The 25,119-nt window shown below is 38.8% G+C and overlaps 1 protein-coding gene across 2 annotated transcripts; it reads right to left on the bottom strand.

Annotated features, from left to right (window-relative positions):
- LOC111902747 (protein MRG1) lies at positions 1 to 3,031 on the bottom strand. Of its 2 annotated transcripts, XM_023898556.3 has the most exons (10): positions 2,796 to 3,028; positions 1,574 to 1,627; positions 1,474 to 1,487; positions 1,176 to 1,321; positions 1,048 to 1,088; positions 868 to 969; positions 714 to 793; positions 439 to 614; positions 280 to 364; positions 1 to 184 (listed from the first exon to the last, which is right to left on the bottom strand). In XM_023898556.3, exons 1-10 carry the CDS (start codon positions 3,006 to 3,008, stop codon positions 118 to 120), a joined length of 978 nt encoding a protein of 325 aa, XP_023754324.2. In that variant the 5' UTR covers positions 3,009 to 3,028; the 3' UTR covers positions 1 to 117. The 2 variants fall into 2 exon arrangements, with proteins under 2 accessions (XP_023754324.2, XP_023754323.1); XM_023898555.3 differs by having other exon boundaries at positions 1,048 to 1,321; positions 2,796 to 3,031.
- Between the last annotated feature and the right edge of the window lie 22,088 nt (positions 3,032 to 25,119).

The raw sequence follows: 25,119 nt of genomic DNA, 5'->3' as shown, positions 1-25,119 counted from the left end.
TTAAAAAATTCAGTACACAAAAGAAAAGAGCCAATAATAATTAAATACTAATTCTACAACACATGGTTAAGTTAAATAATCATAACCAGGGTTGGGGTTTGATAGATGTACAATTAATTAATCAGAAACTTTTGAGCCATCATATGAAGAAACGAAGAAAGAGTTTCGGTTCTTTTGTAAAAACCTACATATCAACACAACACACAAACAGTCAATATAATCATGTTTTGGTCAAAATAAAAATAATTAAAAAAAAAAAAAAAAAAAAAAAAAGTGTACTTGAGAAAGTCGACAAATTTTTGGTGCAAGCGCGTAACAAGATCCTCTTCTATATTCACGTATGGCAATAGATCGGGCAATTTAACTGACAAAAGAAAAAAATAATTAATTATTAAACGAAATAGAAATAATTAATAATTAAGAGAGAGAGAAAGTCACCAAAGAGGCGGAGTAGATGTTCAGCACCATATATGGTTGAAGGAGAAACATCATCTGCAACTGCTTCATGATACTGGTGGCGTTCTTTATTATATAAAAGAATAATAGGCAAAGCCCTGTCAAAGTAACACCTTAATCCCTTCAAAATCTCTCCAACTCCAACTGAATCTGTCATCCTGTTATGTTATGTAATGTATTCAAATTCAACCACATCATATCATAGTAAAATTACTATCACATCACATGCCTCTTTTATATTATAACTCTTTACTTACATGCCATCTTTCTTTGATCTGTATTCAAGGTATTTTTCAAATATATCATCAATATTTGGAGAACGCGGAAGTTCAACAAGCTGCAAAAAAAAAAAAAAAAAATTACTTTTCAATTTACTTCAATAATTCATAATGAATAAGTAAAAACACCAACCTTATCCTGCTCATTCACAAATTCCCAATCATCCACAAGTTGCTTCTTTAAAGCTGATGGAATTTGAATGTTTATAAGGTTTTCAACACTTGCATTCTCCTTCTGAGTGACACAATCAACCCAAACAGATATTAAATAAGACTATTTTACAAGGTAAATGATATAATACAATATAGTTACCTCAGTGCTTGAATCATTCTTTCGTTTCTTCCCTTTTGCCCCTATAATAATAACGTTCAAATAATAGGAAACAATAAGTACACATACAAGAAATGATGTGTGATAAGTTGAGGGAAATGGGAACATACCACTTGATACTTTTGGCTTAGTTTGGGTTGACTTTCCTGACTTTGAATTTCGGTCAACGCCCTGTTTTTTGTCAAGGGCTTGTTGTTTAAGGATGTTTTCTTCAGTGTTTTTCATCAGGCGATCAACACCTACCCATTCATCCCAACTGTTGCCAAGATAACAACTTTTTTAATACCCATTTCTTTACATATTCTAAAAAGTGAGCCAAAATAAAAACTACCCTAAAGGGTTGACTTGACCATTTGTAAATTATGTAAGTTAAGAGAAAGGGGATATAGGAAGTAAAAGCATACTCACGTTTTACTCCAACCCTGCAAAACAAATTGAAAAGTATCCACTGGTTAACATTGCAATGTAAAAAAGTTATATATATTAGGAGATATTATTTGAAACTTACAAGGTAATGAACGAAATATTTCCACTCATTCTTCCGAATCTCAGATTTTTGAACCTTCAGGATATGAAAAGAAAAAGAAAAGTGTGAAGAGATCAGATCAAACATGTAATATCAAACATTTGTGTGTGTGTGTGTGTCTTCAAATGCTAGCTAATCAGTTAGTACATTATTCTCCAAATTAGATACTTTATTTGCTTTTATGTTTCCTGAAAGGCATCTTTAATGCTCCTACAAATCATGGTTACTAAAGGCACTTGACAGCATTTACTTCTTTCTCTCTTGTTCCCACAACTGCAATAATCCTGGTCAAGTTTACCCTAGTACTACAAAAATGAGAGAGCAATGAAATGAGGAATAATAGGTTCTTAAGTCAGGTATTTCATCCTCTGATTCCAAACTGTTAACTGGTTAAAAAAATATCATAATGATAACACATTAGTTTGAGTGTTTGACTTTGTGTACTAGCATATCTGCCCTCCTATCTCAATCATCATGGAGATAAACCATATCAAATCCTAATCCATGTGTATAAATATTAGAATACTGATGTTTACAGTGTCGAATTGAATGAGTATTATCTGTTCTCCAATACATATCTAAAGACTACGTTGTTGCCTCATATAACAATTATCAAATTACCCAGAAAGATTACAAAACATGGCGATTTGGAAACAAACAAAACAAAAGCACAGCTTAAATTAGCTAGCTCTACAAAAATGTTGAAATTTCAGCAATGATTGAACTCATTTTGTCAATAGTATGTTACAAATAGGACATGCCAGTAATCTATGACTGTAAAGCATTTTATTAACATATAGTCCACTTTGCGCGAAGGGGGGGATATATGATTCACCGGATATGAGTCCGATTCCGTGTAAATTAATCCAATGTCCCCAAATTTATAAAACCCTTCACACTTGCAAACATCATTAATATCCAAAACCATCGGTAAGTGCGAGCAGTTGTCGAACTTGCAACTCCCAAATTGTTTAGATTGGGAACCCTAACATTTTGTTCGAGTCGGGTAGAAATAAACCAAACCCTATGTATTCTGGTTCTCAATAAAACGAACTAGTAGTTGTGTTCTCGTAACCTCGGTTTGTTCAAGTTGTTTAATGACTATATCAATAATGAACAGAATATGAGAGAAAATCAAAATGAACGAATGAGAGTGTGAGATCGAGAGCAGGCGAGTTAAAGAGGTGGAAAACAGTTCACATGCCTTGGCTTCGTAGATACGAGGGCCATGATAGGCGAGAACTTTCTCGCCATCGGAGAAGAGCTTGGAATTAGAATCAGCGCGACGGCGATTGGCTGCGGAATTGTCGGCACCGTTGGCCGAATCCTCCTTGGAACTCCCCATTAGCGTAGTTGCTCGGGATAAACCCGCCTCTTTTTGATTTCGTGGTTTCACTTTCAGGGGTATTTGGTTCATTCCCCCGATGCCACGTCGTCTCGCATCGCAGAATACGGAAGCGGTGCTTTGTCATTAAAGAATTAAAGAAATATTAAAATCAAAAGAGAAATTGAAATTAAATTTTAAAAATTAGACAAATCCGTAAAAATATCCCTATGATATACAATTTTTTTTTGTTTTGTTTTAATCATGATTTTTTTTTTGTTTTAATATGCCATTTAAATTTGTTTTCTTAATTTTCTTAAATATTTTATCTTTTATTTTAATATTCTTCTTAATAAATAATTTTTTTTTGTCACATGATATCTTCTCCTTCAATTTGACAAATGTCAATTTATAGTAATTTTGAATTAATTTTTTTTCCATATGTCGTTTTATGAGTTTTTCTATTTTATTAAATTTCATATAATATTTTAATGTAATAATCACAATAAATATAATAATAAATAGATATCAATTTCATTAATGAACTTACCTTCTAATTTCAAAAATTTTAAATTAAATTGTATTGGTTTTTTTTGTTTATTTATTTAGATATTTGTTTAAATTTAAAAGATAAAAAAACATTTCAATTTTAATAATTTATTATTTTTTCTTATTTTCTTATAAATTGAAAGTTCTCAATTATCTACACGTTTATATTTAACATTTTTTTTAAATTAACTCATGTGATACATGGGTCTCACAACTAGTTAATGTAATAATGGATAAGTCTCTCTCTCTCTCACACACACACATACATCCGAGCTCTTACTTTTTAGCCATAACCCCCCCACCCCCCCCCCCCCACACACACACACACACCTTTCAAATCTTTTTTTAATATGATTTTTGTCATTTCTATGTTGGGAATTTGACTTTAATCCATGGCAAATTCATCAGAACCATCATCATCAATAAGCTTTACCTTATCATCTCATATTTCCAGAGGCTGCCACGCCCAAATCTTGAAATCGTTAGCTTAAACAAACTCAGCTCAAATTTAAAGAAGCTCTTATCTGATTTCGATTTCGATTCCGATTACAACAATGCCAAAGTTGTTCTTGAGGGAATTCCAGTAAGCATTCATAGGTGTATTTCAACTGGGTGTATCGATCGTATATCGCAACTACCAATTGTATCATCTTTCTGATTTCTTCCTCAAACATCATTGAAAATCTTCATCAGAAAACCTAAATTGTTTCAGATTCTAGATTTGAAACCTCATTTGGATTTCAATTTTGAAACCTAGTTTGGGTTTTTGATTTTGTGATGTTTTCATTTTAAGATAACCAAACTCCATTCATCATATTCTAGATTCTAGATATTTTGATAATCAAAACTAGCTTCATATTTTGTGATGTTTTGATTTTCAGATAATCAAAATTGGGACGACGGAGCTTCATTGGGTTCAAGGTCGCCGATGCTAAAGGGATCTAGTCGGAGATGACAAAATGAAGGGGAGGAGAGTCATGTATGGTGTTTCTAGAAGTGGAGATGGAGAAATGTGTGACATAGATGTAACACCGTTAATTTCCAAATAAAATTTTCATTTTAAAATCGCATAATTCTCATAACATATTTCACACAAAAATCTCAAGTATCTAATTATCAAAACACAACTCCATAATTGTTTGATTAAAAATCCAGGATCCTCAAAACCTAACCCTTTCTCTTATGTGTACAATCAAGTCGGCGCCTTCCCGCAGAAAAGTACCTGAAACACATATCACACAACACTATAAGCACGAAGCTTAGTGAGTTCCCCAAAATACCACACATATCTCATTAGTCCCTCAGGGTTATGCTTAAAATAAGACCCTCCGGTCAATGTGTCGCAGTGGGACCATCCAGTCCCACAACTCGGGTGGACCCTCCGGTCTTAACTCAGTAAGCTCAGAATAATACACAACATAAATCACATAGACATAATGCAGGATATCACAATACTCAATATAAGCACATAAGACCCTCCGGTCACACAAAGGTTACCACTCTAAGTAAGTATAGTGAGAAGACTCACCTCGAAGCAAGCAAGCAAATACACCTCATACACGAATCACCGATCTAGCCTCTACCTAACACATGTGATAATTATCTTTAGTTAAATCACAACTCTAAATAAACTCATAATAGCTCCTCTATAAGTCTTGGGAAGGGTAAAAGACCATTCTACCCCTCCATGGTCTCCATTACTCACATTTGGTCAAAACCTCAAAAGTCAACAGAAGTCAAACTCGAGTCAACAGTCCATGTTGACCCAAATCATCGAGTGCATCAAAGCAACTCGTCGAGTCCCCTCGTTTCCTCAGAAGCTTCATGAAAACCAACTCAACTCGTCGAGTTGACCCGTCAACTCACCGAGTTACAGCATGCTCAGACTCATCGGGTTAAACCCTAACCGACTCGTCGAGTCGACTCATCGACTCGTCGAGTCCCTTAAGTCCAAATTCTCATTCAGACGTTTTAAGGGGGAAATGCTACTACATACTCTGAATCTGACCTCCTAAAGCTCGAATACCACATAAAGCTTGCATCTTTACGTTCATGCATGGCATATTGGCTCAATAATGCCAATACAAGCTATTAAAAGGGTTTGGTGCTCAAAAATTTGCCTCTAACTCCATAAAGCTTGGGTCTTTGGGCTCACAAGACCTCCTATAGTCCAGATCTGAGGTTTCAACCTCAATATATAATCAAGGGACTCAATAACACAAGGTGTCACACCCCCAAACTAGAACGGAGGAAACATTCGGGGGAAGGGGACATCACGTACAATATCATAACAATGCATAATAGTAAAACAAGCAACAACATCATCCATTGCATTAATAGTATAACTTATACATGTGTGTTCTTAATGTATTTGTAAGACACCAAAAGTATATATATCAAAATAAAAGACGAGTCTTGAAAGTGCTCCATCTTCTCAAAACCTGGCCATCTGTACCTGTCTACTAGTGACCTGAGAATACAAGTTATTTTGAAAGAGTAGATCAGCATTTAAGCTGGTGAGTTCATAAGTATTTTAGTGTCAAATGTTTACATTAGTTTGATGAAATTGTTTGCAAGTGTTTGATGTAAATGTTTGAATACCTCCTAGAAAATCCTATATTTTCTACTAAAATGGAAAGTAGTCTTCTACCAAGACCCAATTGTTCTGTATGTTTGTTCTTTTATAAAAGTGAGTGTTTTTTCCAAGAATGACTATCATTACCAGAAAATAGTTTACATTATCTTTTATGTGCGAAGATCATTATATGAATGTAATAGGAAAATAAAGATGTATAGTGGTATTGTATATAGTAACTACCGAAGTGCTAACTACCTTAAAACCAATTGTTTAATTAAGGTAAAATGTGATGAAATTATAACTATGCTTGATTGACTAGTGTAAAACACGATGTTCTAAAGACATCAAAATGGTATGACCTTTGTCACTCTAGATCTGCAGATCTCACTGTAGCTAGCAACAAGGTGTAGGATGGTCAATCTCGTATAGATCTATACACAAACTCACGCTCTCCCGCCAGGAGACCCTGGTTACAAAATGTGACACAACAGTATATTAACATGCCATGAAGTAGCGGCTCACATTAATGTTATCTTGTTCTTGTAATAGTATGTATGTTCCTTCCTGTTCTAGTATATAGTGTCACACCCCAAAACCGGAACGGCGGAAACGTTCTGGGGTGGATGACGTCATGTCAAGTATCACAACACATGCATATAGTAATCAAAGTACAACAAAACATTGCATTAATAGTAATAGTTTTACATGGTTACATTACATAGTATCAAAATAATACAAGCAACATATATAAAGTGCAGCAAGGTACTTAAGCCATCTTCATCAGCAGCTCCGGGGATGTACCTGTCTAATTGCTTACCTGAGATTACAAATTATTTGAAAAGCGAGTATCAGCATTTTTACAAATGCTGGTGAGTTCATAAGCATTTAGTGTCATTTAGCCAAATAACTTTAATAAGTAGTAGTTTAAGTGCTTTCAGTGCTTCAGTGTCCTTTCCAGAAAATCCTATATTTTCTTTAAATAAAGCAGCCTTCTACCAAGACTGTTTCAGTGCATTGTGGTAAGAGGTAGTTTTCCATTAATTGACATTGTCATCAAAATATTGAATTTGATTATTTAAGAAAGCAGGAGACATCAGGGAATAACATATGCCTCAGCAGTGAGGACTGCTGACTAAGGCAAAGAATCATAGACTCCATGAGGGTATCGAACTGACGACACGCCTGGTTCAGTCTAACAAAGGGGAGACATAGACCCCAGAAGGTACCAAACGAAAGGTACAGCTGGTAAGGTCTAAAACAGTAAATATAGACCGAAGACGATACCAAAAAAAAGGTATCTCTCACAAGGTCAGAACAAAGACTACGGACCCCAGACAATATCAATTGAAAGATACAGCTAGCAAGGTCGAAACAGAGACTATAGACCCCAGACAGTATCAAATGAAAGATACAGCTAGCAAGGTCGAAACAGAGATTATAGACCCCAGACAGTATCAAATGAAAGATACAGCTAGCAAGGTCGAAACAGAGACTATAGACCCCAGACAATATCAAATGAAAGATACAGCTAGCAAGGTCGAAACAGAGATTATAGACCCCAAACAGTATCAAATGAAAGATACAGCTAGCAAGGTCGAAACAGAGACTATAGACCCCAGACAGTATCAAATGAAAGATACAGCTAGCAAGGTCGAAACAGAGATTATAGACCCCAGACAGTATCAAATGAAAGATACAGCTAGCAAGGTCGAAACAGAGACTATAGACCCCAGACAGTATCAAGTTAAAGATACAGCTAGCAAGGTCGAAACAGAGATTATAGACCCCAGACAGTATCAAATGAAAGATACAGCTAGCAAGGTCGCAACAGAGTGACTCTGAAAAGTGACATCAGCATACAGTGTAAATTGCTGACGAAAATACCGTTACCTTAAAGCCATGAATTATAAGGCAACCCAGGATACTCGTAACCATACTGACTAGAGTTCCAGACGCCCTACAAGCATCTATATAATATGACATTTGTCACCCCTTGGCTTGGTGGGCCGTGGACTGTAGCTAGCAGTCAGGGTGCGGGGTTGTCAATCCCGTATAGGCCTATACACACAATGTCCGCTCTCCCTACAGGAGACTCTGGTTACCAACTAGACGACGAAGAAGGCCGCGTCCCAAAGATGCATCCCAAATAGAGAATAGTGTGTTTCTTGAGGGGAGTGGGTTTCTAATACAAATGATATACTAGAGGTAGAGACTTCCAAACAGTGGGTAGTGTGTTTCTAAAGTAAGTGTAGAATAGATGAGGAGACTCTTAATTGACTTGACTAGAGAATTCCCTATATGTCCATACCCATATACATAGTATTTAACTAATGGACCAAACGACCTTCGGACGGCTACCCGATCCCACCAGACCACATCTCAACGAAGAAAAGGAAATAGGGCCGATGAGCCTTCCTAAGTCTTTCAGTCATTACTTATATATACTTATATAAGTACGGACATACATCTAACTATGACTAAGTGTATATCAAGTGAAAGTGATTCTCGTGAAGTAGGAGTGTCTAACAAGTGAAGCAAGAGCGGTCGCAAGTGAAGTATAAGTGTCGAATAAGTATAGGCGCATCGCGAAGTAGATATGACCACAAGTGAAGTAAGAGCGTATCAAGTATAAGTGAAGTAAAGTCGATCTCAAATACAAGCGAAGTAGAATCGTATCACTAAGTAAGAGGGTAAATAAGTATAAGCGTTATCAGGTATAAGTGACTTCAGGTATAAGCAAAAACATTACAGAGTAGGAGCATAAAATAAGTATAAGCGAAGCAGTGGTATCTAACAATTAAAAGTATTCATGAAAAACCCTTAAAGATTTTGTTACTCAAGAAAATCGCATTTGTATTCTTTGATAAAATAGGTGTGAAAATCTTTAGAAATCTTTGAAAATCTTTTATAAATCAGTTGAAATGAGTCTTTGATAATCTATGAAAGTAAGAACTTGAACAATTTAAAAACCCTTTTTGAAAGCCATTTATAGTGTCCTACTCGGTAAAACAGTGTACAGTGGTAAAATCTTGTGCATGCGGGTTATCAATCACATGTGATTGACATGATAACTGGCATGTTTAACTTGTAATCCCCCCCTATGAAAACATTTAAAAGCATTAAAAAGGTTCATTCAGGGGTATGAACTCACCTGGTATAAGTAGGTCCGACGGTAGTGCCGTTTAGGCGTTCGGGGTCACACAAGGACTTGAACACACACAAGGACCTATTTTAACATATGATAACATATGTTCACATACAATTAGCATATAATATACTAATAAAACAATTATACACACTCAAAGGAGTGGAAAACACTTTTGGTTGAGTGTTTGGGGTCCCGGGTAGCGTTTAAGGGTGCTAAGGGTCTCCTATCAGTTGTGGGACTTTGCTATGCTCAAGTATCAAGGGTGTAAAGGGGTTTAAAGCATCAATATGGACCAAACAAGGAGTTTACAGCCCAACCTAAGGGAGTTTACGGCCGTAAACTCCCAAGGTCATGTTCTTGGGGTTTTGATGCTTCTAGCTTGTTCCTTGATTTATTCTAAGCACTTTTCATCAAAGGCATGATTGGATTTGAGGTTCCTAAGGGCCATATAATGGAGTTTACGGCCTAAGAACAACTCCTAAAGGAGTTTACGGCCGTAAACTCTAAATCATTGAGTTTGGTGATGTTTCAAGCCCCTAATGCCTTTCTAGTGATTTCTAATGAAGTGTGATGCTATTTTGGAGGATTAAAACCAACATTTTAGGGGGTTTTAGGGGATTTTACGGCCTAGAAAGTGCTTGGGCCGTAAACTCCAAGAAATGTCTCATTTTTCTTGTGTTTAAGCATTTATTTCCATTCTAGCATTTTATGGTAAATGTCTAAGGCCATTAGGGGGGCAAAATCACACTTTTGGGCATGATTTTAGGGAGTTTACGGCCTTGACTATTCATGGGCCGTAAACTCCTTTCTTTAATTCATTTTGGAGTGTTCTAGTGTCCTAAACTCAAAGGAATAAGTCCCTAAAATATGTAATAAGCCCTAGGATGAGTTTGGTGCACATTTGGGACCCTAACTTGTGGAGTTTACGGCCTAAGCATGTGCTTGGGCCGTAAACTCTTCTTTGAGTCTTAAATCCATGCATTTTAGTGTTTAAACACCCCTAGGCTATATCCCCTAATAGTTTCTAAGCTCATGGTCAAGTTTAAAGGCATTTTTGACACCTTTTTAGGGGTTTACGGCCCTAGAATGTTCCTGGGCCGTAAACTCCTTATCTTATGTCTTCTTGGATGATTTTTGGGCTATAAACACAAATCAATACGCTTAGAATAAGTTAGGGTAAGCGGACTTACAATTTGGAAGCGTTTGGTTGCGAATTCGGGGCGAAAACGGGTCTAGAGGGAGAGTATAGAGAGAGAGAGTGTAAAAAGTCTCCCATTTGACTCCACTCACCCTTATATAGGTTTCACAGTCGGGGCTCAGTGGAATTTTACCCGATACTGCCGTTAAACGGGGCTTTTGGTCGCACCCGATTTAGTGGTCGTAATAATAAAACTTGACATTTCCTCAATAAATGGAAATGTGTGTCTTGAGTTTTTATTCCCTTTTATCACGAATTAACGGCATATTAACGGTAACCAAATGGAATGTTTATTAAATTGATGCCCTCTAATTAACGGAACTTTTATACAGTGGAATATTCCGTTAACGGTAACGGGGAATTGTAACGGGACAACTTGGGTTGTCACATCATTCCCCCGTTAGAGGGAATTTCGTCCCGAAATTCAAGTCTAGACAAGGAAGTAGGCATGAATGGCCAAGTAGAGATGAAGGAGTACTTCCTATACGGTTGCCCTCGCATTCCCAAGTGATCTCTATTCTGTGTCTGTCCTTCCCACAGATCTTCACATACGGGATGCGCATTCCGTCTAGTGTAGCTAGCGGGTTCCGACTGGTGTATCTATGAAGTCAGGGCTCTCGATGGATTCTATCAAGATGAGTGAGGCACGAAGAGTGTTGTCGGATAATCGCATATCAAGTCTAAGAAGTGGATCGGTCGAATGTGAATCTTGTGGTATATCCGAAAGTAGTAGTGGTCTGAAAAGGATTGGACCAAATTTCCACGAGGATTCCCGGATGGTCCTACGCTCTAGGAAGGGTAGAGCCTTTCAGTACTTAGAACATAGTGTACTTCTATGGCAAGATCATCACTGGCGTGATCGCCATTCCGAAGTTCCTAACGTTCTCTCTCGTACTGGTAGTGTAGTCCTTCGGGTTGGTTCTTAGGAATCTCAAGTGGTCTTCAGTTTCATGCTTTCTTTCCACTGGATGATAGAGGCTTCCTAGATCGTCAAGTGGGTTGGGCGACTATAGTCATCGGTTTGCTATAGAGTGTCTATCTCCAGCTTGTGCAAAATGGACCTGCACTAACGACGCTTGAGATACGGAAACCCTGAGAATCGGGGAGATAGGGTTTCACCAGACGAGTGTTGGACTATCTCGCTAGGTAGTTCTACTATCTCTGCTTGAGATAGTATTCGGAGAACACCTATTAGTCCAAGGAATCTCTAAGACTGTGGTTTATTCTAGCGTGGAAAGTGCGTGCTCCGACGTAATCCCTCGACTAACACCAAGGCTGGTGTCGAGTCTATAATCTTTTCGGGATCCGTGTCATGAGATTTAACGCAACTACTTTCGCACTTGACCAAGTATTCTTGGCTGCAAAGGTTACCCTGTGGTTCTCGGTATTCTAGTGTTTACCTCGGGAAATATGATTCATCATCTACGAGGCGACGACGATTTTCCTCCTTGTGAGAGGGTGGAGGATGATAAGCACTACCTGCCTATAACTGGGTGGGCAATGTGCAGGAGTAGTGCGAGCACCTACCGCAACTATTCTCCCCAAAGGTTCTGAGTTTTCTCGGTCTAAGGCAAATCTAGTGGGCATAAGGTCTCTTCACTCGGAACTCTACTAGCTCAATCCGCAGTAGTTCTCTTGATTTTCTGCTCCTATGTCATCGAATGGGGTGAAAGTGTTTTGCGAAGAGGTTCATGGTAGAACTCATGCGTGGCTTAACTGCCCATACTTGATGGATGCCAGCAGTACACCTGGTCATAGTGGCCAGCCTCATGAGTTCTATTCTCTGGGTTCACGAACCTTATGTGTGAGGTGAGGAGGGTCACCCAGGGAACTCAACGGAGTATGCCTCGGATGGTTGTCGTTTTCTGAGGTATTTGCAGTGCTTTTCACTTTGGTGTTCATTTGACTACGCGGGGTCGATCGACGGCGTGGGGTACCCTCACTTGAGTACTTCGGAAGGTTTGAAATAAGAGGGACGATTGACGAATTGCATTAGATGTGATTATTTGTGTTAGGTTCGGGTTCGGAGGAACCTTTATTTGCCGATACGGCCATGGAGAAAGCTCACAGCACTAAGAATGTACACATGGTTGCACGAAGTCAAACCGTGCTCAATAGAGTCGTCGAAGTTGGCTCACTTCGACATGATATAAAGTGAAGATCGATAGAGTCATGTGCCGAACAGGCACACAAGTTCTAGGCGTCTCGGGTTTCGTCCCATATGTCGATACTGCGGATACTTGGACCGATAGAGTCGACGCGGAACTATAGAGAGTTCTAAGTGTTTCCGAATAGAGTATCTTTTCTTGAATGGATTCTCACGAGGCATTTCTATAATCGCCTCACATATACTGGACATGTATATTTAAGGTGGGGAGGACTGTTGACTGAGCGACCCCGCCCTAAATCCACAACCAAACGAGGAACAGGAAATGAGGCGGCATTCGCTCACTCTAGGTCTATCCATCCTAAATATACATGGTCGTAACGTATATGTTTAGCCATTGTAGTTTTACCTAATGAATTTTTTTAAATTTTATAACAGTGCTGCGACTTTCACCTTACTAGAAAGAATTTATACTTGAATTAGTCTTTTATTGTTTTCTTAGCTTAGTTATCCGGGATCGAGAGACGTACCAAAAATCCAACGAGTTTCTTTGCTGCTTCTTCCTAAGCAGTAGTGTCAGGCTCCTTCTGTGTCTTTGTCTTTCTCTTCAGTTGGGCAGTCCCTCTTAGAGTGTCCCATTCTACCACATAGGTGGCAAACCATACGGGTCGCCACATTGGTGGTTGGTGTAATGAACTCAACCGGGGTTCTGCAGACACGAGCAGTATGCCCCAGCATGTGGCACCTAGCACAATAGAGTTCCTGGCAGGTACCATGATGGTGGTAGCTGCACTTGCTGCAGTGGGGAAGGTCTCCTAGGTATGGCCTTCTTGAGGTCGGGAGGGAAGGATTTACAGGGGTATCGACTGCCTCAGCTCGTTGCCCTTCGTAAGGTCCTGGAGCCGAGGTACTTCCCTCCTCTATCTTAATTTTTCTCTTTAGTGGGTTAAGTGGAGGTTCTTGGGTGGCTGAGTGGGGAAGAGTGGGTTGCTGCCGTCCATTGCCAGAATTAGAAATCCCGACAGGGCCCTTGCTAACATTGGCGTTGTTAGCATTCAGGTGAGCCATGACAGCTACTACGGCTGCTGAGACTGCAGCTTGGAACGTAGCTTCATCAAATAAGAGGGCAGGTTTCTTGCTTGCGGATTGGTTACGCTTCTTCGGTGGCATGGTTTTTCCTACACGGAGAGGAATACAAGGTAATGAGAGATGATGGTTAACCCTGGACATTTCTGTCCTGAACGCGTTAGGCATAAATTTGTCCCGTGCCTCGGGTACTAGTTGTTTGAACGTTGACCTACATCCCTATGATGTAGTCCTGGAAATCAAGGTAAGAGTATGAGTATCGGAAAAAGGCCATAAGATGCGAGTCGTTCCTACTAAGTTACTTTTATACATGGAAAGGTTTCACTCTCCGGCCTGGAGAGAATTGAGAACGGTTCGGAACGAAATCGTGGAAAGGGAAACTCACAAGGGCAGATGGCTAAAATTTTCTCAATAGAGATGTGGGGATCCGCCCTAATCGCGTATCTGGCAACGGGAAACGACGATTTACCTAACACATAGCGTGAGTAGTGTAACCACTAACTCACTAAACTGCATCATTTTTAAGGGTGAATTATCGTGGCGAATACGAGGAAAAGACAATTCCCGGGTTCTATGTACTAGCTCCCTCGGTCCGCCTCGTATCTTTGGCTGGAATCGGCGTTGGCTTCCTTCGGGTAGTTTCCTAGGGTTCTCTTCTTGTATGGACATATCGAATTTCTACTCCGCCTTCCTTCTGATTCCAACTATGGGTGTCATCACTTCATGATGGATGACTAGGAATCTCCGAAGTTTAGGCGAATCTCTCACCACTGTCCCTAAGAGAATATGGACACTTGGTGTATTCAATAGTCCCGACCTGGTTCATTCACTTCCGAACAGGAAATCTTCTCAATGAATCTCCTCGGGGTCGAAATCAACTCTTCTGTCAAGCACTGAAGTGGATAGAGTTTTTCTATAGGGTTCGCGCGAGAATGGAAATGTCTAAAGAATCCTAAGGGATTATTAACATTTCACTGTATGATCCATATCGAGTCCTGCTACGATTACACAGGGTATACAAATCCTATATAGCTTGGATCCGATAGGCCTTCGAATATGTGATACTACTCTAGGACCACATCCCAACGAGGAAAAGGAAACAGAGCGAAACCACACCTTCTTAGCCTATGGGGTCTTTATTATATAAGATCTTGGAAGTACACCCTATGTAGTTGTAGGTATATCGATAAGGGTCTTTTTAATTATTCACGCGAGGTTGTTTATAGATTCTAAAATACCCCCATGGTATTTTAATTCTTGATTGAGTCTTATCTTCTGATTATGATTCTGGGATTGGTGTGGATCTTTTAGCGTTCTAAAATACTCCTATAGTATTTTAACTTTATGTTTGGCTCTAGAATTCCTATTTGGGTAAGTTTCAGATCTGCTGCACACCACTATCACTCCCGAGCACACGTTCATCGCATCTCAGATAAATGTAGTTGATCAGGTTACATTTATCCCAGCTTACGATTACATAACTGCCCAGGTTTGACTGTAGTGCTCAACATCCGAAGACTTTTATTATTGTTCTTCTTGTGATACTTTTGTTCGAGCGCTTAGATTCTGGATGTTATTATACTTTGGTAAAATATGGTTATATTTTAAAGTATAATTCTTGGTCAGAGTGTTTTATCCCATTGCATTTATAGGCTGTATATCTTTTATGAATTGATATACTTAGCTCACTATAAACAATGCTCTGATACCAATCTGTCACACCCCAAAACCGGAACGGCGGAAACGTTCTGGGGTGGATGACGTCATGTCAAGTATCACAACACATGCATATAGTAATCAAAGTACAACAAAACATTGCATTAATAGTAATAGTTTTACATGGTTACATTACATAGTATCAAAATAATACAAGCAACATATATAAAGTGCAGCAAGGTACTTAAGCCATCTTCATCAGCAGCTCCGGGGATGTACCTGTCTAATTGCTTACCTGAGATTACAAGTTATTTGAAAAGCGAGTATCAGCATTTTTACAAATGCTGGTGAGTTCATAAGCATTTAGTGTCATTTAGCCAAATAACTTTAATAAGTAGTAGTTTAAGTGCTTTCAGTGCTTCAGTGTCCTTTCCAGAAAATCCTATATTTTCTTTAAATAAAGTAGCCTTCTACCAAGACTGTTTCAGTGCATTGTGGTAAGAGGTAGTTTTCCCTTAATTGACATTGTCATCAAAATATTGAATTTGATTATTTAAGAAAGCAGGAGACATCAGGGAATAACATATGCCTCAGCAGTGAGGACTGCTGACTAAGGCAAAGAATCATAGACTCCATGAGGGTATCGAACTGACGACACGCCTGGTTCAGTCTAACAAAGGGGAGACATAGACCCCAGAAGGTACCAAACGAAAGGTACAGCTGGTAAGGTCTAAAACAGTAAATATAGACCGAAGACGATACCAAAAAAAAGGTATCTTTCACAAGGTCAGAACAAAGACTACGGACCCCAGACAGTATCAATTGAAAGATACAGCTAGCAAGGTCGAAACAGAGACTATAGACCCCAGACAGTATCAAATGAAAGATACAGCTAGCAAGGTCGAAACAGAGATTATAGACCCCAGACAGTATCAAATGAAAGATACAACTAGCAAGGTCGAAACAGAGACTATAGACCCCAGACAGTATCAAATGAAAGATACAGCTAGCAAGGTCGAAACAGAGATTATAGACCCCAGACAGTATCAAATGAAAGATACAGCTAGCAAGGTCGAAACAGAGACTATAGACCCCAGACAGTATCAAGTGAAAGATACAGCTAGCAAGGTCAAAACAGAGATTATAGACCCCAGACAGTATCAAATGAAAGATACAACTAGCAAGGTCGAAACAGAGTGACTCTGAAAAGTGACATCAGCATACAGTGTAAATTGCTGACGAAAATACCGTTACCTTAAAGCCATGAATTATAAGGCAACCCAGGATACTCGTAACCATACTGACTAGAGTTCCAGACGCCCTACAAGCATCTATATAATATGACATTTGTCACCCCTTGGCTTGGTGGGCCGTGGACTGTAGCTAGCAGTCAGGGTGCGGGGTTGTCAATCCCGTATAGGCCTATACACACAATGTCCGCTCTCCCTACAGGAGACTCTGGTTACCAACTAGACGACGGAGAAGGCCGCGTCCCGAAGATGCATCCCAAATAGAGAATAGTGTGTTTCTTGAGGGGAGTGGGTTTCTAATACAAATGATATACTAGAGGTAGAGACTTCCAAACAGTGGGTAGTGTGTTTCTAAAGTAAGTGTAGAATAGATGAGGAGACTCTTAATTGACTTGACTAGAGAATTCCCTATATGTCCATACCCATATACATAGTATTTAACTAATGGACCAAACGACCTTCGAACGGCTACCCGATCCCACCAGACCACATCTCAACGAAGAAAAGGAAATAGGGCCGATGAGCCTTCCTAAGTCTTTCAGTCATTACTTATATATACTTATATAAGTACGGACATACATCTAACTATGACTAAGTGTATATCAAGTGAAAGTGATTCTCGTGAAGTAGGAGTGTCTAACAAGTGAAGCAAGAGCGGTCGCAAGTGAAGTATAAGTGTCGAATAAGTATAGGCGCATCGCGAAGTAGATATGACCACAAGTGAAGTAAGAGCGTATCAAGTATAAGTGAAGTAAAGTCGATCTCAAATACAAGCGAAGTAGAATCGTATCACTAAGTAAGAGGGTAAATAAGTATAAGCGTTATCAGGTATAAGTGACTTCAGGTATAAGCAAAAACATTACAGAGTAGGAGCATAAAATAAGTATAAGCGAAGCAGTGGTATCTAACAATTAAAAGTATTCATGAAAAACCCTTAAAGATTTTGTTACTCAAGAAAATCGCATTTGTATTCTTTGATAAAATAGGTGTGAAAATCTTTAGAAATCTTTGAAAATCTTTTATAAATCAGTTGAAATGAGTCTTTGATAAGCTATGAAAGTAAGAACTTGAACAATTTAAAAACCCTTTTTGAAAGCCATTTATAGTGTCCTACTCGGTAAAATAGTGTACAGTGGTAAAATCTTGTGCATGCGGGTTATCAATCACATGTGATTGACATGATAACTGGCATGTTTAACTTGTAATCCCCCCTATGAAAACATTTAAAAGCATTAAAAAGGTTCATTCAGGGGTATGAACTCACCTGGTATAAGTAGGTCCGACGGTAGTGCCGTTTAGGCGTTCGGGGTCACGCAAGGACTTGAACACACACAAGGACCTATTTTAACATATGATAACATATGTTCACATACAATTAGCATATAATATACTAATAAAACAGTTATACACACTCAAAGGAGTGGAAAACACTTTTGGTTGAGTGTTTGGGGTCCCGGGTAGCGTTTAAGGGTGCTAAGGGTCTCCTATCAGTTGTGGGACTTTGCTATGCTCAAGTATCAAGGGTGTAAAGGGGTTTAAAGCATCAATATGGACTAAACAAGGAGTTTACGGCCCAACCTAAGGGAGTTTACGGCCGTAAACTCCCAAGGTCATGTTCTTGGGGTTTTGATGCTTCTAGCTTGTTCCTTGATTTATTCTAAGCACTTTTCATCAAAGGCATGATTGGATTTGAGGTTCCTAAGGGCCTTATAATGGAGTTTACGGCCTAAGAACAACTCCTAAAGGAGTTTACGGCCGTAAACTCTAAATCATTGAGTTTGGTGATGTTTCAAGCCCCTAATGCCTTTCTAGTGATTTCTAATGAAGTGTGATGCTATTTTGGAGGATTAAAACCAACATTTTAGGGGGTTTTAGGGGATTTTACGGCCTAGAAAGTGCTTGGGCCGTAAACTCCAAGAAATGTCTCATTTTTCTTGTGTTTAAGCCTTTATTTCCATTCTAGCATTTTATGGTAAATGTCTAAGGCCATTAGGGGGGCAAAATCACACTTTTGGGCATGATTTTAGGGAGTTTACGGCTTTGACTATTCATGGGCCGTAAAATCCTTTCTTTAATTCATTTTGGAGTGTTCTAGTGTCCTAAACTCAAAGGAATAAGTCCCTAAAATATGTAATAAGCCCTAGGATGAGTTTGGTGCACATTTGGGACCCTAACTTGTGGAGTTTACGGCCTAAGCATGTGCTTGGGCCGTAAACTCTTCTTTGAGTCTTAAATCCATGCATTTTAGTGTTTAAACACCCCTAGGCTATATCCCCTAATAGTTTCTAAGCTCATGGTCAAGTTTAAAGGCATTTTTGACACCTTTTTAGGGGTTTACGGCCCTAGAATGTTCCTGGGCCGTAAACTCCTTATCTTATGTCTTCTTGGATGATTTTTGGGCTATAAACACAAATCAATACGCTTAGAATAAGTTAGGGTAAGCGGACTTACAATTTGGAAGCGTTTGGTTGCGAATTCGGGGCGAAAACGGGTCTAGAGGGAGAGTATAGAGAGAGAGTGTAAAAAGTCTCCCATTTGACTCCACTCACCCTTATATAGGTTTCACAGTCGGGGCTCAGTGGAATTTTACCCGATACTGCCGTTAAACGGGGCTTTTGGTCGCACCCGATTTAGTGGTCGTAATAATAAAACTTGACATTTCCTTAATAAATGGAAATGTGTGTCTTGAGTTTTTATTCCCCTTTATCACGACTTAACGGCATATTAACGGTAACCAAATGGAATGTTTATTAAATTGATGCCCTCTAATTAACGGAACTTTTATACAGTGGAATATTCCGTTAACGGTAACGGGGAATTGTAACAGGACAACTTGGGTTGTCACATATAGTATGTTCCTTCTGTTCTTGTTATATTATGTTCCTTTTGTTCTAGTTATAGTATTCTTCTTGTTCTAGTTTATAGTATGTTTGTGCTGACTCATGTAAGATTCGTTGTTCTAGAAATAGTATGTAGTAATCCACTAAACTATACCTATTACAGTTTACTAGTATAATTGTTTGATTGTTACTGATGTATAGAAAAGACTCAATTACTTACCAAGCAACTAAGTTAAGTATAATACTTAAAATGGGTTTAATATTCACATATCTATTCAATAAGTATAACTATGATTTAACCGACATTCTGACTAGTGATCCTACCCCGAGCCCATAACCAAACAAGGAATAGGAGTCAAGGTATCTAGCAGTAGTCCTAAGTCCAATAAAGCATAATTATACGTAAATAGATAGACGGATATGATTTGATATAAAAGAAATTTATAAAAGCTTTAAAAGAGTTTTCAACAAATTTGCGTATAAGAAATCCTTTTGAATGTTGTTTTCACATGTAAATGATTAACACAATTTCATTGTGTTATACTTGTATCCCCCCACACCTAAAATCATTTAAAAGTATTTAAAGCATAGTTGTAGGGGTATGAACTCATTTGTAGTGAGTGATTCGAATGAAAGATCGATATAGGATGCTAAGTATGCCAAGTGAAGTCTGGAGCACAAACGGATCCCATTAAGTATATAATAACACATATATGTATATAATTAGTGTATATAACAACTAATCATGTAAGGGAACAACCTTAGGGACTTGGAAACACTTGATATGAAGTGTTACAATCGCATGTGATTGTATGAAAGGGTGTTCACGACCATACTATAAGTGTCTACGGCCATAAAAGAGTTTACGGCCATACATGCAATGTTTACGGCCCAAGGCTTGGTCCTATGAAGAGTTTACGACCAAGGAAGGAGGGTTCACGGCCATATCAAGATCTTATGAAGGGTTTACGACAGTGAACTCTTGAAGATCTTGCATTTTGGTGCTTGATTCATGCTTAAAGGGTGTTTGTTTCTTGGGGATTCAAGAGCTTCTAATGGATAACAAGTATATGGAAAAAATACTTACTTAATGGGAGTCTTGAAGGAGTTTACGACCCAAGAACAAGTGTGTGTTCTTGGAGAAAAGATGATGATTTGAAGATCTAAACCAAAAGTGTGGAATTCATGGATGAAATCAAAGAGCTTCACGTGAATAAGAAGGACATCAAGTAAACATGGAAGAATCACTTACGATTTTGAAGAGAAAGGAGAGTGTTCTTGATGATACTTGAGAGAGTTTGAGTGTTCTTGGGTGGAGGATGCGAGAAATGAAGAAAAGTGAAGGAAATCTATACAAGTAGTGAGGGGTTTACGGCTAAACATGGGTTTACGGTCGTAAACCTAGTTTGGGCCGTAAACATCCCTTGATGGATGTTCTTGGCTCAATCTGAAATTCATAGATTCATTACTCACAATTCATAGCATTAAGTCCTAAGTGTACAAGGCTTAAAAACTCTTAGATTATCCCTTAGTAAGGCTGAAAGGTAACATATACTAGTCTGACTTTGGATTGCATTGATTGACTTTACAAGATAGAAATTTCGGGTTGTCACATAAGGTGGATGGGAGGAAACCCTAAAATCTTCCCTTAAACCAAGATCCACACAAAGAATGATCAAGTTAGCATCTTTTTACCTCCAACAGAAGCTAACCACTGAAGAATCTCTGGATCCACACATCCCTCTCTGGTACAAGCCAAGATGCTCTCCAAATCTTCTTCCAAAGTTGCACAAGAACACCCAAATTAGACTCTTTATCTCTCAAAATGGATGGAACCGATCTAGGGTTTCTTATAGGGCTCTCTGGAGATAAGGGAGGCGGAAATGAGGGCTTAAGTCCTTTAAATAGGTCCCAACCCCGGAGATTTAGGGTTTCATCTCACAGCGCCAACTTGGCGAGTCGGATCTCTGACTCGTCGAGTGGGTCTTTAAACCCACATGCTCAATCCAACTCTACTCGACGAGTTGAACACCCAACTCGTTGAGTCACTCATTAATAAATAAGGTACCTGGGAGTCAAGATGTTACAGTAGAGGTCATCGTCGGAGGTGAAACATTGTGTTTACCTAAATCTATAATGGCAAGGGGAAGAAGACCATGAGAGGAGATGATGGAATCAAGGAGATTAGATTTAGGAATGAAAATACGGTGTTGGTTTGTGCTTTTTTTTTACTTGAGTTTCAAAGATTTGGTTTGCAAACTCAACTTTTTAAGGATCTCCATGAACTTTTTGCAAACTCGATTGAGAAAGGCGATGATGGAACCAAGAAGATGGAGTTTTGGTTTTACTGCGTGGAGAGAGTGAGTGAGAAAGAGAGTGTATGGGAGGGAAAGGGAGAGAGGCCCTTCTTATATTTTAATTAAAAATAAGTATTAAACTTAAGAAAAACAAAAGAAATATGAAAAATAAATACACCAAGGGTATTATAGTCATTTCAACTTACTGATGGACCAAATCCACATAAAAACATGGCCAAACGGACCATGAAGTAAAAAAAAAAAACGAGGTTTGGACTTTGGACTAAAACCCAAAAAAAATACATACCATAGGGACCATTTTTGTAGATTTGTCTAAAAATTTAACCTTCACATAGAGTTTTGTTACAAATTTTTATGAATTTTTTGTTTTTAACTTTAAAAGAACTTAAGGTTGGTGGGTATGAGTTGGTGTTATAACACTAAAAAATTGTCACCTCATATGCCACATCATCTTTAACACCACACTATTTTTAAGGAAATATCCACCATACCAATTTATAGGGAAAAATTGTTTTTTTTAAAGAAATATGAGGTCAAAAATGGTCTTATTGGGTGTTCTTCCCGTTAAGCTACATTATCATGGGAACGAGGTATAACGAAATGTAGCACAACGAGTTATGGGGGCGATGTGCATATGGCCTTAATTTAACGTCGTTGTAGAGGTGCCACATTGGCCTCTACGACGTTAAGATGACCCATACCTTATGTGACACCCCAATTTTATTTAAAACAGGTTATTCTTTTATTAGTGAGGAATTTGTCCCAAAACTTTATTAATGGGATAAAATATCAATGTCAAAGCACTTTCGAAGAAACGCTTTTCATTAATATTTAAAAGTTTGGGATGTCATAACCGACATAGAAACATAAACATAAACTAGTTAAATCTCTCGGAAGATTCAAACATCAATATCCCTAAACCTTTTTATCGTTGTCTGTGATACAAAGAAATTGAGTGGGTCAGGTTTGGGAGTCTAGTGAACATATAGGATTTTCAGCCCATGATAATATAATATTTCAAATATATATTTTGCACCCGACATGATGACCTCGAGGGATCTACCCTAAAGGATCACTATGAGTACCCAATAATGCTTAGGGGATTTTTTAGCAATATATGTTAATTGGATGGAGTACATGTGTGGCCATTCTTTCATTTTCCTTGAAAAGCATGATCGTTAACTCCTACATATGGCGAGCCTACTAGTATTCCACCAAATTGTCTATAATAGCTAGTGGTTGTCATCTATACTCCCATAGATGGTTGGTCTCAATTGCACAATAGTACTAATCATGGTCACTCACCATTATTTTTGTAACAGCCCGAAATCCAGGTATTCTTCTTTTGGCCTTACATCTTGGTTAAGTTGATGATTTAGGGTTTTCATAGTAGGCGAGTACGTTGAGCGTACAAGGTGTACGCTGCACGTACTCGCGCGCCTCATTTGGACGCGTTTCCCCTCAGGTACACGGGGCGTACCCAAGGTTACGCCCGACGTAACTTATTCAGACCCAAACCCTAAATTCCTTTGATGGGGCTATAAAAGGAACATGTGGCTGGTCTTCTCAGCCACCATCCCTCAGAGTGAAACCCTAAAAAGAGTGTACCCTCGTTCTTAGGCCTTTGTGTGTGTATTCTAAGCTTGGTGGTGTCATTTCAAGGTTGCAAAGGAGAAAAAGAGCTTGTTGGAGAGGCTAGAAGTGGTGCTCAAGTGTAGATCTGAACTTTGCAAGGGCTAAAGCTTCATTTTCAGGTATAAAGTTCGGATCTTGTCACTTGGTTCATGTTGTATGCTTAAAAGGTCATTTTCTAGGGTTTAAGTCCCAAAGGTGGAGACTTTTGTGCAAACGGCCTCCATAAGCTTAGATACTTCATATTTCTGATCTATTGGGGTTGTAGACTCATAAAAATGGCAGCTTGGACGTAGTGTTTGCACCATGCATGAGATCTAGGTCCTTGAGTTTGAATAAAGGGTTGTTATGTGATGTTGGAGCCTTTACAGCCGTGCCAAGGCTTAAAGGTCTCGACTTTATGGGTTTAGACACACTAGAAGAGTCGGATCTAGAAGTGAAAGTAATGGCTTAACCGATTAAGACCAGAAATGGAGAGTGGCTGATTATGGGGGTTACGCTGGGCGTAACTTCCAGTACACGCAGCGTACTGGGTGGAGACCCTGATCAGGGAGGGGTTGGCGACGTACGCCCCGCGTACTCTCAGGGTTTGACTTTTGTTGACTTTTAGGGTTTTGGTCAACTTGAGGACTTTAGGTCAAGGAAGGGTAAAATGGTCTTTTACCCTCTAAGGAATGATGATAAGGAGTAAAGTTCTAAGTGGTGGAAGTCCTTGTGTAATAAATGATATTTTTATGTTTAGGCGAGGTTGAGCCGTCGTTCGGGGTCGGTGTTAGCGAGGACACGAGATCTTAGACTTTCCACGAGGTGAGTCTTCTCACTATACTATACCCAGAAGGGTTTGACTGTGTGACCGGAAGGTCGGATATGGTATGAGATATATGTGTTGTGTGTGATAAGTTAATCGTTATATGTGCCATGTATGATATGCTTGATATGGGCCGGAAGGCATTATGTTATGGGCCGGAAGGCGTTGTAATGTGGACCGTAAGGTTGGCGTGGGTAGGACCGGAAGGTTTACCTAGTCGGGACGGAAGTCCCCTGAGACACATGGACTGGAAGGTCAGGGCTTGGAAAGGCGTATGTGCGTAGGTTGTATTTTGGGGAACTCACTAAGCAATTATGCTTGCAGTTGTTGTGATATGTGTTTCAGGTACCAGCGAGGACCGTGGGAAGTCGCCGGCGTGATCTGTACACACTGATGGAGGATTTATGATCTTGGGATTTATATGATTTGTATTATGACATGTTACATTGGATCTTTATGACTTATTTTGGATGGAAATATATTTTTAAGAAATGAAAATTTTGTTTTAAAAAAAAAATTCCGTTGTTACAAGTTGGTATCAGAGCCTTGGTTTGAGGGATTCGGGTGCACCTTCGGGCGTAACTGAACTCAAACCGAGGATAGAGCGGCGATTCGCCTAACACATTAGATTTTCCTAAATACTTTGTATCTATGTGTAAAATGAAAGTAATTATGCACTCACTTATTAAAAGTGGATGACTTGCGGTTAGAGCGGCGATTCGCCTAACACATTAGATTTTCCTTTCAAAAGACCTAGATATAAATATCACTAAGTCTTAGCCTTTATTTCATAATTTTCGTGACTATAATAACGATAGTCTAGATTCCTCAACATTCCCAATGAATATTGATCTATACATGATAAGGAATAACCAAGTAAGATTATTTTCCTCTCCCTATAACCCTTCACTACTTGATATAATTTAAATATGATAAAATAAATATACAAGTAAAATCAAATCATATTATTTCATCTAGCACAAATATTAAGAACATAGATAGCAAGAAAATATATCATTTAATTATCTAAATAC

Source organism: Lactuca sativa, chromosome 2 (genome assembly GCF_002870075.4).
Source record: "Lactuca sativa cultivar Salinas chromosome 2, Lsat_Salinas_v11, whole genome shotgun sequence".
NCBI lineage: Eukaryota > Viridiplantae > Streptophyta > Magnoliopsida > Asterales > Asteraceae > Lactuca > Lactuca sativa.
This window is presented reverse-complemented; position numbering and strand designations above follow the sequence as displayed.

Excerpts from the sequence above, each read along its gene's own strand:
- LOC111902747 (XM_023898555.3), bottom strand. The coding sequence starts at position 3,008 with ATGAACCAAATACCCCTGAAAGTGAAACCACGAAATCAAAAAGAGGCG. Across the intron at positions 1,628-2,795 it reads CTCGTATCTACGAAGCCAAG|GTTCAAAAATCTGAGATTCG; the intron begins GCATGTGAACTG and ends CATATCCTGAAG. Across the intron at positions 794-867 it reads TTGTGAATGAGCAGGATAAG|CTTGTTGAACTTCCGCGTTC; the intron begins GTTGGTGTTTTT and ends TTTTTTTTGCAG.